This window comes from Bos indicus, chromosome 26 (assembly GCF_029378745.1).
Source record: "Bos indicus isolate NIAB-ARS_2022 breed Sahiwal x Tharparkar chromosome 26, NIAB-ARS_B.indTharparkar_mat_pri_1.0, whole genome shotgun sequence".
In the NCBI taxonomy this organism is placed as follows: domain Eukaryota; kingdom Metazoa; phylum Chordata; class Mammalia; order Artiodactyla; family Bovidae; genus Bos; species Bos indicus.
The window spans coordinates 8592072-8607710 of record NC_091785.1 but is presented as its reverse complement, the minus strand read 5'-3'; the positions used below and the strand labels follow the sequence as shown (position 1 = coordinate 8607710).

The 15639-nt window shown below is 36.7% G+C and overlaps 1 protein-coding gene across 7 annotated transcripts in view; it reads right to left on the bottom strand.

Moving 5' to 3' along the window:
- Positions 1–205: 205 nt before the first annotated feature.
- The window catches only part of A1CF (APOBEC1 complementation factor), a 102765-nt gene continuing 87331 nt past the window's right edge, over positions 206–15639 (bottom strand). For 5 of the 7 annotated variants that reach the window (XM_070780423.1, XM_070780428.1, XM_070780429.1 and 2 more), the window contains 4 exons: positions 14452–14657; positions 11181–11317; positions 10289–10440; positions 206–7376 (listed from right to left, as the gene is read on the bottom strand). In XM_070780423.1, the coding sequence (XP_070636524.1) occupies positions 7225–7376; positions 10289–10440; positions 11181–11317; positions 14452–14657 (647 nt within the window). In that variant the 3' untranslated portion in view covers positions 206–7224. The remainder of the gene's footprint in view (positions 7377–10288; positions 10441–11180; positions 11318–14451; positions 14658–15639) is intronic. The other 2 variants (XM_070780427.1, XM_070780426.1) reach the window with 2 other exon arrangements.

The following is a 15639-nucleotide window of genomic DNA, read 5'->3' as shown; positions in this document are numbered from 1 at the left end:
AAAAGATGTGAATGCAAAGAAGTCACCAAAGGGACATTGCAGCTATGGATCATTAATATTTAGGTATTTACTCAAAGGGGGAAATTTTTAATTTTCAGGAAAGGAAAATGAATCAGCAACACATGTTGAATGAATGAATTCAACATGTGAATGAATTCAACATGAATGAATGAATGAATTCAACACAAAATGAATCAGCAACACCAAACTTTATAATGGTACTTGAAAATTTAATTAAAATCATTTTACCATCCTGGAATTACATAATCATTACAATATCACATTATTGATTATCTTATGAGATTCATGCTTCTGTAGTGCACATTATATCTTCCAAACCAATGATTACTTTCCCGATGAATGAATGTTGTAATTTTACTCAGTATATTTAGATAGATCACAGAGTTTTATAAAACATTGTACACAAAGTACAAAAATAAGTGCCTTATGCACACTCTTTAATACTGTTTTCGTTTCTTTGGTACCTCAGCTAACTAACTTCACATAAATAATGTCAATAATAACAAGAAGGAAAAGAAGCAAGAAATTGCTTAACATCTAGAAACTAGAGATGCATTTTGCAGACATCATGCTTTTTATCAAGAGAAGAGATAATATCTGGCTATATTGTAGTCAGAAAAGTAGAAAAAAAAAAAGAACTCATGAAGAAATAGGGATAAAATGCCAATAATTACATCACATCTTTAAACCACTGATAATAACAAATTGATTTAAACAGACTGATCTTCAGCCTAGGAGCTCAAATATCACTTATGAATTATTACAGAAAATGCAAAGTTTCAAAATTTACGTTTGGAAAAAGTATGTATACTTCATTGTAAATCATCTACTGGAAAGAAATAAAGGTATAGACAAGGCTTGTTAAACATTGTTAAATTTTATAAACACAGGTATATTTAGAAAATAGAAATAGTTAATAACCAAAATGTTCTCAAGTAAATAAAAAGCATGGATCCCTGCTCATTAAGATCATAAGTCGATATGTGAATTTGTCACCTCCATGTTTTAAAGCTCCTCTGGAACTCTAACTACATTTTTTTCTTCTTTGAAAATTTTTGGATAGTCTGTTATGTTTCTCCTGGGGAAAATATTTGAAAACTCATTTTTACTTAAGTAGAAATAACAACAGATCGAGTTAAATTTGTCTTTAAAAAGGCCTACTGTACCAACCTAGTGTTTGGCCGGAAACAAAGTTTAGAGCAGAGTTGATTTATTTTGGGGATTCTGACTAAATGACAAAACCTACCAGCTGATGCACTTAAATATGTGCAATTATATTCATTTTTTTAAACTGCATAATGGATCATTAGGCTGTGTACCCCACTGAGGGAAAAAACTTTTTAAAAAATTTGTATTCACAGTTTCTGGCATAAGAGTAAGTGCATAGTAAAAACAGACTCATCATACATTCTATAAATATTTTTGTGGGCTAATAGCAATAGAGACTAATAACACTCAATATTAGTAAAGAGAATAAAGGAAGTGTGAAAGGCTTTCCTTTTTAACAGGAATTTCTATCTATTAATATTATTTTCCATTACAAATAATAAGATCTTTATATGGGATTATATGAGGATTGGGGATGAAGAGTAGTTGATGAATAACCATAATGGTGAATTAAATGCAAGGGAGTTAGTGTTTGAGCAAATCTGTAAGACACAGAAGGAGGGGAAAAGGCAACATTCCTCTTAATGTGAAGCTTTATATAGGAAATCCTTTCTGTTGGGAGGTGCAGGTAACTTGGTTCAAGAAAGAAAGAAACCAGCAAGTGCTCTAAGACCTTGCTAACGCCCTCCGGATTTTGACAGACCAAGCACATGCCTCTAAGGGCTATTTTTCATCTTTTCTGCTGCACTCTTTGGCCAAGTGGCTGTGAGTTCAGTGAATGAAAGGCAGGACTCAGGACCCAGCACCCAGGGGCAGTGGGAAGCAAGCAAGGGCCAGAATGGGGTCATAGAGACTCAGCTAGACAGACAGTGGATCGAGGGTAACCCTGGAGGAGAAGATGATGCGTTCTTATGTTCACCATGCTCCTACCCCAGTCAGAAAGAAGTGGTCAGGTCTTTTAGTTTAAGCTGTATCTGCTCTAGAGACAACAAAGCCACATTGACAACATCAAGAAAACAAAAAGAGCCATAAAGTGGAGTCACTGTATAATTTGTTGTCTAAACTGAGACACATTTGAGAGTAAGGGGGACAATTGTTTATTTTAATTGTTGATAGTTAATATTTATAATGGGACAACAGATGTAAGCCTACACTGTCCTGGCAAACCAGGAGGTACAGTCACTCCAGAGAGATGCTATTAAACAATGAGTGGCATGGATGCTCTTTGGTCTCTAAGAAATTCCTGCTGGCAGCTTACTTTCTTTAAAGAGCTGTTTCTTGCTATTTCTCCTCCCCTTAGGCAAAGTAACATATGTGAAGAGAGAGTGGGGGCATCTTCTTTTCTTGATTTCTCCCTCAAAATAGGAGAGATGTCCATACGAGAGAGGTAGATGCAGAAGTGTTCTATATTTTATTCCAGGCATTTTTGAATGAATGAAGCCTTCTGGTTTCATATTGTTTTTTACTTCAAGATTGGTTATGAACTTCTCTTCAGTACTAGCTAAAGTATAAGGTATTGTTTTATCTTTCCTAGAAAACTGAGGACAACGGGGGATGTGTAAAGCCTGCTATCTCCCATAAATGAGTCTCTGTGTCCAAGGTATACATTGCTGTCCCTATATACCTGTTCATTCTATATTCTGTATAACATTGCAAGAAAGAGCTGGCTTTTAAAATGTTGGCATTTGAGGGGCAATAGAATATTCTATACCCATTTTTTTATTGAGTAAAAAAAAATTTTAATGTTTTACCCCATAAGTAAAGAGATAGGTATGGGGGGAGTCAGGAAAAAAATCTTATTTTCCTAGTAGTTTCACTCATTATAGCAGGATATGTTTGGCTTTGTTCTAATGTTGGCAAATACAAATATATAGCCTGGTGAATACTTGACATGTGTTATGACTATGTCTTCATTTAACTGAGAGTATTTTTAAGATATTGCTAGAATGAAGTGAAATATCAACATCAGATTTGACAAACTAACAAAACCAGTAGACAACTGTTGCTTGTCAGGTAGGAATGTCTATTGCCTTGTTTCTCTTTCAATAAGTATATTAAAATTCTTAAGTTGTGCTATTAATATTTTCTCTTAAAAGTGTTTATCACAAAGTTCACTTATGGTATCATATTTGAAACTTAGTTTATCTTTAATAGATGTCTTTACAATATATAAAAATGTATCTACAAAATATAAAAAGTATGGATTCTCTAGTTTAAACTGTAGCTATGTTTTCACCTCCTGGAAACTTCTATATGAGTTCAAGGGTGACGGGGATACGTGACTATGGACTTACATTGTTCCCTTTTAGTTGTAAGTTACTTTTGGGAAATCTGGGATAGGGCTGGAGTTGCACAATAATAACAAACTTTATCAAAGTTTGTAGCTTTGAATACAAGACGATTTACTGAAAAATCCTAGCTTTCTTTATTGACCCTTATTCTGCCAAGGCACCCTGGAAAATCTCCCTATCCCCATGAATTCAAATTGTGACCCAGTTGCCCGAGAAAGAACTATAAAATAGTCATTTAAAAATACAGTGAAAAAGAACACAAGTTAAAAATTAACATCAAGGTAATATTTCTGAAAAGCTAATCTATATGATTGGAAGAATATTTTTATTTTTTGAAAAAACTTTTAAGTAAGACAAAGTGATTTCCTGCATATCTGTTATCAATACATAACTATAATTTAATTTCCATCCACCATTAAAAAGTTAAATATCTGTGGTTTGGAAATATGTTCTCATTTGTTAGATATTTTTTGAAGTTGATGTTTTCTTACCATGAGGTAGCTTCCTAGCAGCATTTTGGGTGCTGTCACCCAAATACAGTGTGGTTTGGCATGATACTAGGTTTGGGCAGGGTTGGCTGGGTGTGGATAGTCATCTAGGAAAATTATATTTTGTGTCAGTTAAGGGCAGTTCTAGCTATATTAATGGGGTGGGAGAGAAATTCAACAATTTAAGAAGATGGGCATTTTTACAGAGAAGAATTTACATCTAATTTCACTGCTATTTCATTTCCTCCTAAGAACTATAAGACTGATTTTAATTCTCACTAAGCTATTAATACCCAAATTTAGAAACCCAATTCTAACGTACTAGATGTTTCTAGATAATTGGCTTGGGTATTTTGTTATTATCACTTGGTAGGTTGATTTTAAATTTTTCTGTGAAGATTTTTTTTTCTACTAAGCAATAAATTAAGAAATAGGAAAATATCAATACACAAAGAATGATAGGTATTAGATAAGTGCTAATTTCTGAAGTCCAAAAACAAGAACATGCAAAAAGAAACTTTGGTTCTACATTTGCTTTTTTAAAAAAAATCTCAAGTTTTAAAGTTTCACATTCATCATAGTGGGACTTATTCTACATTATTTAATTTGGGCAAAGGAAATGAAAACATATGGTATGGTGAACACACTGAAACTTTCATGATTTATGTTCTAAATGGGATTCCCTAAATTTTACTAGCATAAAGTTTTAGCAAAAAAATAAAACTATATCTACTCACTTGAATAAAACTATTACTCAGGAAGTAAGTGTCATGAATGCTCGTTTTCCCTTGAGCAAGAATGAGCTGATATTCCAGTGGAAATTTTCTTTATACTTTGGTATTATTGTATATTTATGTTTCTGCTCTTAACCTTTAAAAAAGCAATTATGATTTAATTTGGAATAATAATTTTTTTTCTCATAAAGAGATTCTTGTATTAACTAACTGTTCTTTTTTATTACATTTTAAACTACTCTGGATGGGACCTTCTATTGTACATATACTAGCCATGCAGAGTGACTTTTTCCATTTATTTTCAAAGATTTTAAAGAGCATTAAAACTTTTGTCCTTGGAATTTGAAATGCTTCTTTGGACTGAGTAGAAACTTGCCTGCCTTCACTGTAATTACTCTCCACGACTATGAAAGCAGATCCATGGGGGAGTATAAATTTAAACCTAAGAATTGCTTAAGGAAATATTTTTCACTTTCTTCTATTTAGAATTGCTTTGGCCCAAGAGTTAGTTTGAAGCTAGTATGAATTATAGTCACATCTATACTTCTCATGAGATGAATATATGTAAAAATAAGATCTGGCTATTTGTTTTCATTTATTAGACATTTTTTCCCTTGCATCTTTCTACTTAATGAAAGTGAAATTAAAAAAAAAATTTTTTTAAACAGAGTGGAAATACAAAGAATACAACAGTTCCCAAATTTAGCTGCATACTTGAATCACCTAAGGATATTAAAAAAAAAAAAAACAACAACCTACTGATGTCAGGCTCCGACCCCAGGACATTCTGATGTAATTGGTATGAGGTGTGACCTTGGCTTTGGTGGGTTGAAAAGCTCTCCAGGTGTTTCTAATGTGCAGTCAAGTCTGGGAAACACTGTCCTTGGAAATAGGAAAAGTAAAACATAACATTGAAAGCACGAGGCCTTTCAGTGTTTCAGCTGTAGCCTGGAAGCCTTCGATACCTGATCGGAGTTAACAGAACTGGAAGGTTACAGGGACTCGTAATTGTTGTTGGAATTTACCTGATTTTGACTGGAATCTGGACTGATGATTTGGATCATAGAATTCCATTCAAGAGTTAATAAATTTTTCTATGCTTTGGTGTTTATGTTTGCCCTTTAGTCTTGCAGAATTTTACAAAGGCCAAGGGATTTTTGAAATGGAAATTGAGTACTGAATGTCTTTCACCACTAATGAGACTGCAGTGGTTCATAATAGGTATTCTGTGTTTGGACTTTGCTTATTTCTGTTTTGAACAAAAAGCCATCCTTTACAAGTACAAAAAGAAAGCAGCGCCTTCTACTCCTGTCTCCATCCCGGTTTCTGTAGCACTCTCACATCAGATGTTCTAGAGAAGAGGCCCCAAACTCTGGAGATTTTGATAAATAGCACCTTTGCTGAAAATCTGAAGACTCAGCTTCTAATAGTCAGGGATGGACATGAAGTTCTCCTGTGATAATTTTCAAGACCGAAGGACTCAGATATGGTAAAGCAGTCTGATACTTACTGAAAGTAAAAGGAAGAAAAGGCAGTGGATTTCTCAGCAGATTTAGTACAAGTGGGTTAGAGAGTCCATGGCTGAAGGTAAGATGATATAACTGTCTCTGAATGCTGGATGGTGGGCTAGGTGCTGCAAAAACATCAAAGAAATATGAGTAAATCTTCACTCCTCTCTTAGTTTGAAGTGACTTTTCAGCCAATTTGAATAGGGAAAAGTATCATAAATGGTATTCTGTAGATTTGATTTAATTTTTACAATATTGGAGATGAGCAAAATGAGACTGAGAGGAAAATAAATCAATATGAACAAGTAAGGATGTTTAAAATGAGAAAAAGTCATTTCATGTTGGTATGACAATTATCTTCTGGGGATCTTTGGGATTGGTAGGAGTTCTAGGGAAAAAGAGGTGTGGGCTAATGAGTTAACAAACAATGGGCCTGGATTTGTTTTAACAATAGCTGTAACAGATCACATCAATTACCAAGTCCCCAGGGGATGAGAAGATCCTGACCCATAACCAAATGACTGGATGGAATTTTCAGACTGACATGATGCTGATTTCCTTAAACCTTGGACAATCTCTCACAAGCTCCAGGCTGTGAACATGCCCCATGCAGTGGGCAATGGGAAATGGACTTGGGAACGCATCTCCTACCTTCCCTCTGTCTTTTGTGACTGTGTATTAAAGCTGTAAGCCAGGGGCTAACACTCTGAAACTACTTGGCTCCCTTGGTTGGTACTGGTTGCCCAAGTCTGTTTAGCTCCTGAATTCTTGCTGGCTAAAAGGTCTCTCTCTACTTTGTCAAGGTTTGTAAACATGCTCCCCAAACCCTCAGGAACCCTGAAAGAAAAACTTTTGGGGACAATAACTCTTTAGCTATCTGTTAGATAAATGGCTCCTTAACATTGCATTTAGTTAGGAATAAAGTTCTCTTAGCATAATTTTACATTTAGTATAAGCTGTACAGTCTCAGGACAGGCATCACTTGGGACAAGTATTGTGATGAGTGGGGGACTGAGTTAGAGGTTTATTTCTTCTGGACTGAGTTTGTGTGTTTTATTCTTAAGACAAGATGTCTTCAGAAGGTTCCATATCCATCCCCTCGGGCAGTCACTGCAAAAGTGGGGTAGACCTCATACGCTGCATATGCTGCCAAGTCTTGTCCCAGGGTCACCGCTTGCTTGAGCTGGGCTGCAGACACAGATGCAGTTGGGCTGGGGACAGCGTAGCCTGGAGGAGGAGGCAGAGAAAACTTCATGAAGGGGGTTTAGATTTGCTTCCTTTTGGCTTGTTGTATTCTTTTTGAAAGATGACAATTTAGCATGGTTGCTTAAAGCCCAAAATTAATATGTACATTTTAAAAGGTGCCCTCTGAAGACATAATATCTGGACTCATTCATTAGGGAACAGTGTTTCTCAGAGTAGGGTCAACCACCTATGTCAGAATCATTTCACTTTTAGAAAACTAGAAACATTGCGGATAGATCCCAAGAAACAGATACTTCACAGGATGCTGAGATGAGAAAAGCTTGAGGTTCAGAACTTTTTCAGAGGGTCTCAAAACTTATAAAGGAGGGTTGGCAAGGCATGAGGGGTGGGCTCTGTGGGTCCGGTTCTGCTGCACCCCCACCTCACCTAAACAGAATATTAAAAGCCATTGCTGTACTCAGGATTGTAAGGACTGCGTAGACCAGTAGGATAAATATTTAACATTTTAGCACATTTCTATGTAGCAGCATAAAAGCAAATACCTAGTGTGGCCATATTTTGACCTAACTGGACAGGGCCAAAAATACCTAACCCTGCCATCAGTCTGTCTTTGGTATATGTGGAGGCCTTGATGCTCATCCTGTCAGAGAACCAAGGGAGTTGAGTAATAAGGACATAATCATGTACTTTCCTATTACTGCTTTTCTAGCTGATCAGTATTCCCTTTTGAAGAAAAGAGCATAATGGCTGTTATCTACAAGCAATATTTCCCTGTTAATGTTTTAGATCAAAACCTGGTTCTTTCTGAGACGATTCCCCAAATTGTGAAAGATAACAAGAAAAAGGGAAAAGTGTGCTTAAGCAACAAATGGGAACCTGATTTTTTTTTACTTTTTAAAAAGCCCATTGGTTTCTGTGTTGTGGAAGTCTGCCCAACCCCAGACACATTGATTTCTTTCTGGTGGCTTCTCAGGAAGTGGTGGCAGGAAGCTGGCTGGACTCGTTTTTAAAAAATTGAATCCTCTGCCTGGCTCGTGGCCTTGGGGCAGTAATGCTGACTAATGCACGAGTGGAGTTTGGTACATTTTCCATGGATATGAGAAATGTGTTAAGAATTACTTTCATAACTTTGGAAACAGTATTTCTAAAGTAAGTAAGTAAGTAAAATGTGTGTGTGTGTGTGTGTGTGTGTGTGTGTGTGTGTGTGTGCGCGCATGGGGCATAGACTTTATCTTTAGGGATTTTGAGTTTTCTTTTTCAATTTGGCTAATTTCTAAAGTGCAAGAGTATTTGTGTTCCAAACAGAGTCTTCCCTTGGAGCCTGTTATTCTTTGCTTGACTTCATAGTGAGTTATAAAATATCATCTCAAATTCTTCGGCATTCCCAAGATGATTCTCCTGCTCTAAATAATTTTTTATTTCTTGTAGGGGCAAATAAAAGTGAGGATAAGAGAAAACGTTTTTGAGTAAAAAGCAAATCCTTTCCAGTGTGAAAGCAAACTTTAAAATTCTTCTTGCAGTGACTCATTTATTTTTACAGTACATGAATTAGATGTCTTTGGGGTACAGCTCTCTGTAAGGCAGGGCTTTAACTTGCTGCAGGTACTGAGAAGCCTGACACGAGTCCCCAGAAGATGGATGAGCCAACACCCTGTTGTGTGGAAAGCGAGCACAAAGCTTATGGCCCCAGCACAGCCCAAGAGAGACCTGGCCCTTGGCAGTGGCTGCCGTTGGCTTGGTAACCTTGAAGACATGCATCACACATCTTCTCCACATTCTACAGAACAAAGCTGGAATTGAGATCATACTTGTGTGTGAAGTGTGATTAGTTTTAGCTTCACTTGCCAGAATGGAAGACATATTGGCAAGTTTTGAGAAATAAAAGGAAATGAGGGCAGGCTCAGGTGTTATGGATGTGAGGCATATAGCAGTTCTCGTACCCACATGGGATCAGTATATAAATTAATCAATTGATAGGAATGTCCTATTTCTAGGTCTAGTCTGATTTGGGCTTATGGGAAGTATGCCAACAGTGACAAGTCAGAATGATATCTTTCTTTGAAAGATACAAACTTTTATTATTAAGAGTGGAGTTGCTCAGACTAACTGCTGAAGGAAAATTTCCAAAAGACATTTCTTGTCTGGTCCTCTTTAATCTCTAGAGGATTCATTTTAATTATTAGCATTTGTTGTGGGTACATAATAAATGGGGGAAAGTCTTTTAAATGTGACCCTGAAGGCATGTTGAGCTACAGATAGGCTTTAAGTGATCAGCATATGCCCCAGACCTAAATTATACAACAGATAAAATAGCCTGATTATCCCCTTATTGAAAGGGTCTCTCTCTTTTCTCTCCCTCTCTCTCACATACAGAATTTACTTCAAATAATAAAAAAAAATATGCTCTACACATTTCTTTCAGAAAGCAAAGTAATAAAAGTAGGACTGAGTAGAACTGAAGATTAGAACTGGGGAGGGAGTCCAAGGATTGCTTCAAAGCTGATGGACCTTGGCCAAGAGCTAATCTTTCCAGTACTTGGTTTCTTCATCTGTACAATGGGCATGATGGTAGAGTCTGTCTCTTGTGGTGGTGTGAGCATTGCTGAGATAGGTGAGTGCCTGGCACATAGTTAGAGTTCAAATAAATATCAGCTATTCATAGGCAGTTCTAAACTCTCTTACTAAAAGTAAAAACCAAAACAAACCAGAGGCAGGGTGACTGCTTCATTCTCAATCACACAGATGCTGATAGCTGAGCTAAGACTAGGTGTCCCCACCCCTGCCGCCCAGCTCTATTCTCTCGCCTATACATTAATGGCTCACTAATCAGATTTAGAGTACATCACTGACAACTCTGTGAGTCCGTGGTACCCAAGAGGGTCTCCCAAACACTCTCTGTAGGGTGTCATTTCTGGCGCTATTTTTTTCCAAACCTGGAAATGCAGTAGCAGAAGCGGCGGCAGCAGCTGCGGTCTGGGCGTCGGCTCCATCAGTGGGGATGCCCAGGGCCTGCAGGGTGTACTCGGCCGCGTATGTCTTTGCTTCATCCACATAGGCACTTAGCTTCGGAGGTGTGAAAGGATGGCTGGAAAGCAGAGTCAGTCAGGGTGCACATTTTATTAATAAATGTGTGCTGCTGAGACAGATGAAAAGCTAAGGCGCTGTATGCTTTTTAAGATAATCGGATAATGGAAATTTGTGTGGGTACTTATCTTTCTTTTTGCTTTTAAACGTTTTAAGTATCTCTGCATGTCGGAATATTTGTGAACTTATTTAGAACATGGGCGGGATGATACTCCTGGAACATACTAGCAACTCATTATAAACCTTTTCTAACATATATGTGAAACATGATGGTTCCTAAAACGTGTAGAAATGCAGGCTCAAGGTAAAATTCTGAAGGTAATAACCACTAACAGAGAGGTTATGTCTTTCGTCCAAGATTTAAATGGCAGAGGATGGTGTTATAGGTATAAAATGGTAATTTCATATAGTTCAACCCAAATACTACACAGATAAAAACATGGAAAACAAAACAAAACAAAAAAACATGGGCTATAGTTTTCATTTCTATTCCACTTAGTATCCTCAGTTTTCCATTGGTTAATGAGACTACCCAGTCTTCACTATCTCTGAAATTTAGGGGCTTTGAGATGCTAGTCTCATAGCTGGCACACATATCCCAAATATACATCTCAACATATGGTTTGAATAAAATGGGTCGGTAGTAAGCTTGAATATTTATCTTCTTTAGATAGGGATACATATACACTACATTTACAAGAGACTCTTATTCTAAAATCTAAATGATGAGAAGTTACCCACATGGCAGGATTCTGGCTGGCCAGGGCAGGAATGGTTATTTTGTATAAGAAGAGTTGTCTTTGATCTTGTCCAATGGCAGAGTGAAGTTGATACACAGGTTGTCCCCAGTTATTTTTCTGACAAATTTCTTCCAATATCTACAAGAGTGGGGGAAAAAAAAGTGACTTTTCTTTCAAATGTCACATTTGCATTATTTCTCCAGCTTTCAGGTTTTTAAATTGAATCTTCAGAGTTTAAGCAAATATAAGAAGATATAAAATGCCACTTGGTTTAATGACTCATAAAATTTAAGATGAACTCAATTTGAACTCCATTTAAAATGTTATGTCTATTAATTCATAAAAATTATTTTCACACCATTTATTCTAATATGCTTTTAGTTTAGTCCATTAGCTCTAACTTTTTACCAATACTTTACTTTTACGATTTGATATATTCTTTTTTTTTTTTTAATTGATATTCCAGCACTGTGTAGCTTGATTTACTCATTATTACTGTGAATCCTTCTTTTTATAATGGGTTAGGAGAAGGCAATGGCACCCCACTCCAGTACTTTTGCCTATAAAATCCCATGGACGGAGGAGCCTGGTAGGCTGCAGTCCATAGGGTCGCTAGAGTCGGACACGACTGAGCGACTTCACTTTCACTTTTCACTTTCATGTGTTGGAGAAGGAAATGGCAACCCACTCCAGTGTTCCTGCCTGGAGAATCCCAGGGACGGGGAAGCCTGGTGGGCTGCCGTCTATGGGGGGTCGCACAGAGTCGGACACGACTGAAGCGACTTAGCAGGAGCAGCAGCAGAGAAAATAACCTAAGGATTTATTCCTATTTCATGGCATTTGTCATAGGATTTTAACTTTACATTTTCACAAAAATAGAGTTAAAAAGTTTGATGGGTATTTCTTGATGGACATGCATAGATGGGTGTTGATAGTTGCCATGTTTTTGTTTGGCAAAACATCACTTCTGGCTATTTTTACAATGATCTGATTTTTAGAAGCTGCCTTCTGTCGTTACTCCAAACCAAATCTTTCCTAACGGCACATATTTTCTTCATCCTGAAACCATTTTTTTGTTGGCCCACACGCCCTGATGCTCCCACTGGGCAGCAGATTCAGTAAACTGTGCAACATAAGGCATAAATCTGAAAAAATAACTCCCGGGGTAGAACTGTTCCCTAGACTGAGTCCATGGATCTTATCTCATTCGCTCAAACACTCATCCAGCAGCAATGGCACATTTTCTTGTTTATTAAACTTTTAGGTTGTTTCTATTTCCTCTACTAACTTTTGCTTTTTAGTACTCTTAGCTTTGTAGCATCTTTTTTCATCTACAAAGTGTTCTCTAAGGTTCCAGGGCAATAGCCAGTTACTTGAGCTAGTAGATATTTCGCCTGCTTGCTTATGCCCATTGTGCAGACACGTGTAAAGGATTTTAACTCTAACCCCTGATTTGCAGGGCAGCCCTAGTACCTCTGCTCTTCTTGTTGGAAGTTCATAACCCCTCCAAGAATTTGTCAAGGCTCCATCTAGGCTGGTTGGTGGCGGCATGAGCCTTAATTTCTAAGCCATAGTTGCAGAAATTCAGAGAGATTAATTTTTAAAGCTTTCATTAGTTCATAGAGATGGTTACTGATGGTACTATAAAGCATGACCAATTTCTCACCTGGGTTAATATAAAAGCGGAGATCATTACACACTCTATAGTAGCTCTTAGAACTATTACATAGAATTTATGACAATGATGGGGCTTCATATGAGACATGGGTTCAGTTTCTGGGTCAGGAAGATCCCCTGAAGGAGGGCACGGCAACACATTCTAGTATTCGTGCCTGAGAATCCCATGAACAGAGGAGCTAAGAGGGCTACCATCCATGGTGTCACAAAAAGTCAGACATGGCTGAAGTGACTTAGCATGCAGCATGCACATGGCAATGATTCTTTTTTTTCCGTAAAATGTTTCTGGATACCCCAGTACTTTAATTAGATTGCTTATTTTAGGTTTTAACCCAAGATATATTGGATGACTAGCTCTTGTGTTTTCTCAACAAAGCTCCATCATTGTACTTAACTAGATTTTATTGGAGTTATTTATGTGTCAGGATCCTCTCACTGGATTGCCATATGATTTTTGATGGCAAGAATTATGTTATATTTGCTTTTCTATCTTTAGCTCCTAGCATAATATTTGGTGCATAATGCTGGCCCCTCAAATGGTTTTAAACAGACACATTAATACTGTTTACTACTCTAATGGGCATCCTTAAAAAAAAAAATTACCTGGGGAGGGTTGCAGAAACTATAGATGAGCTCCTTTATATGTATAAGAAAGCTATTAATCCTACCAAAAATAATCAACCAAAAAAAAAAAAAAAGAAACCATTCAAGATGAGCTTTTAGAAAATCAAGTTTTCTACTCGATTGTAATCATAAGGCTACTTCGATAAATTTGGGGCTTATACCTTTGGGGTGGGAGTCAGAAAGTTTCCTTTAGGATGTGCAAACTGTCAACTCGATATTGATTATTCAGCCAAAGTATCTTTGCAGAGCCCAACACATAATGCACATCCAGAGGGAACAGTCTGATAGTTAACACAGATCCCGTTTTGTTTTATTTTTAACCCTGCGAGTCAGTTTCCATACTGGAACAACTTTTATAGCTTTAAATTTTCCAATAATAAAAATCATACCCTCATGCAGGACTATGGAAACTTAAAACTGTGAAATGAAAGCAAAAAAATTTACCATAAAGCCACTGCCCAAATATAATCACTGTAGAAGACTTGATTTGATATGACTGATGGCATATCATAGTTAATATGAGTAATGATACACCATAGATTGCACGGTGTTTTCACTTTAACAGTGTTTCCAAGAAAAGATGTTCTAATGAATCTACTCATTCCCTGTTGTGAGTGCTCTTCATTTGCTAACCAACCTTGCTTTAATTTGTTTTCTTTTAAAGTACTGGTAGATAATTCTTAGTAGTACTCAGGATTTTTGCATTTCAATGGATGATTATTTAAGATGTCAAATTTTATAATTAAGAAAAACCAGAAAGAGTCTGAAGTAGACCAATGGTATTCAGTGCCCACTGTAGTCTCACAATATGTTATGTTGATTGGTCACTTTATCCATGTAATAAAACAAAAGAAAACAAGACAACAGCCCCAGGTAGGAATCAAGTCAAACCCTTTGATGAATGGTGAATGATTGTCTTTGACCCAAGTTATTCAAACTATCCAAGCTGCCTCTGGAATAACACTACATACCTGGGGAGCAAGTTTAATTCCTTGAGGCTTTAAAGTGACAGGATTCATCGGGGTGAGCTCCATCCCAGGTAAAAGGTCATAGAGTTTGTCTTCTCTCTTGTCTCCTTTGACCTGGTATCCCCGGCCCAGGCCTGTGTAAGCCAAATAGCCACGGCCGCCCAGGCCTCTCACTCCCGCAGCCCCTACAGGTACATTCATGTAAATTTCTAGGAATGTAAGAAGGCATTAAACTGAATCAAACCACCAGAAAATCACCCTGAATCTTACTGTAATGGAAAAGTTAGCCCAAGTCACATTGATTATTGCCCTGAAGATGGATAGAAAACTCCAGGATTCTAATGTAATGAAACTCAACATAATACAGCATTTACCATAGGCATCTTTTTTTTTTTTTAACTGTATATAAAAGAAAGCAATACTATCAAAGCTATGGATAAGTACACATGCCACTTTAAAACTTGGGTATAGAGAATATTTTTGCAATTTCTGTCTTCAGTTAATTTTGTGTTGACATTTTTTTGTAGACTAATAAATGTTGGGAGGTATATATTTTCACATTTCACAGTGTAATATGACCACATGTATTAGAATAAGTCTTGCCTTTGTGTCTTTGACCAGTAAATTAGAAATGAATTCTAGTTTCCCTAATGTTACATTCCTGATGACTTGTTGGAAAACCAATGTTTAGAAAATGTGTTTTAAAATACACCATTTTCTTATATTCTATTAATGTGAGGCTTAAATTTCCGTTGAGTTTCATTAATAGATTACTTTTGATTTTTTGTTTTGCCACATTGCTACTTTGATTTCCTATTAGTGTTGTAAAGAGATAAAAAGTTGATTACCCTTTATCCATGAATATCATTCATTGATTTCTTTCTTGTTATAAGACAGGTATTTTTCCCCTTGGAGTACAGTTTGTTTTTTTCCTACATTACAACTGGTTGACAACTTATACTTAATGTAGGGATTGTTTGATGATGTGATTTTAGATGATAAATGTACAATGGTTTAATGACATAATTTGTCATCAAACATATAAAAAGTTTGTCCTGAATGGATTTCCTTCAGGAAAAGGTTCCTAAAGGTTTCTTTTATATTACAACTTTGGGTGAAGTGATTGTATAATGAGTATGGAACTTTCAAGGCAGTTGAAGACTAGAACTCCTAGGATGGCCAATTCAGTTC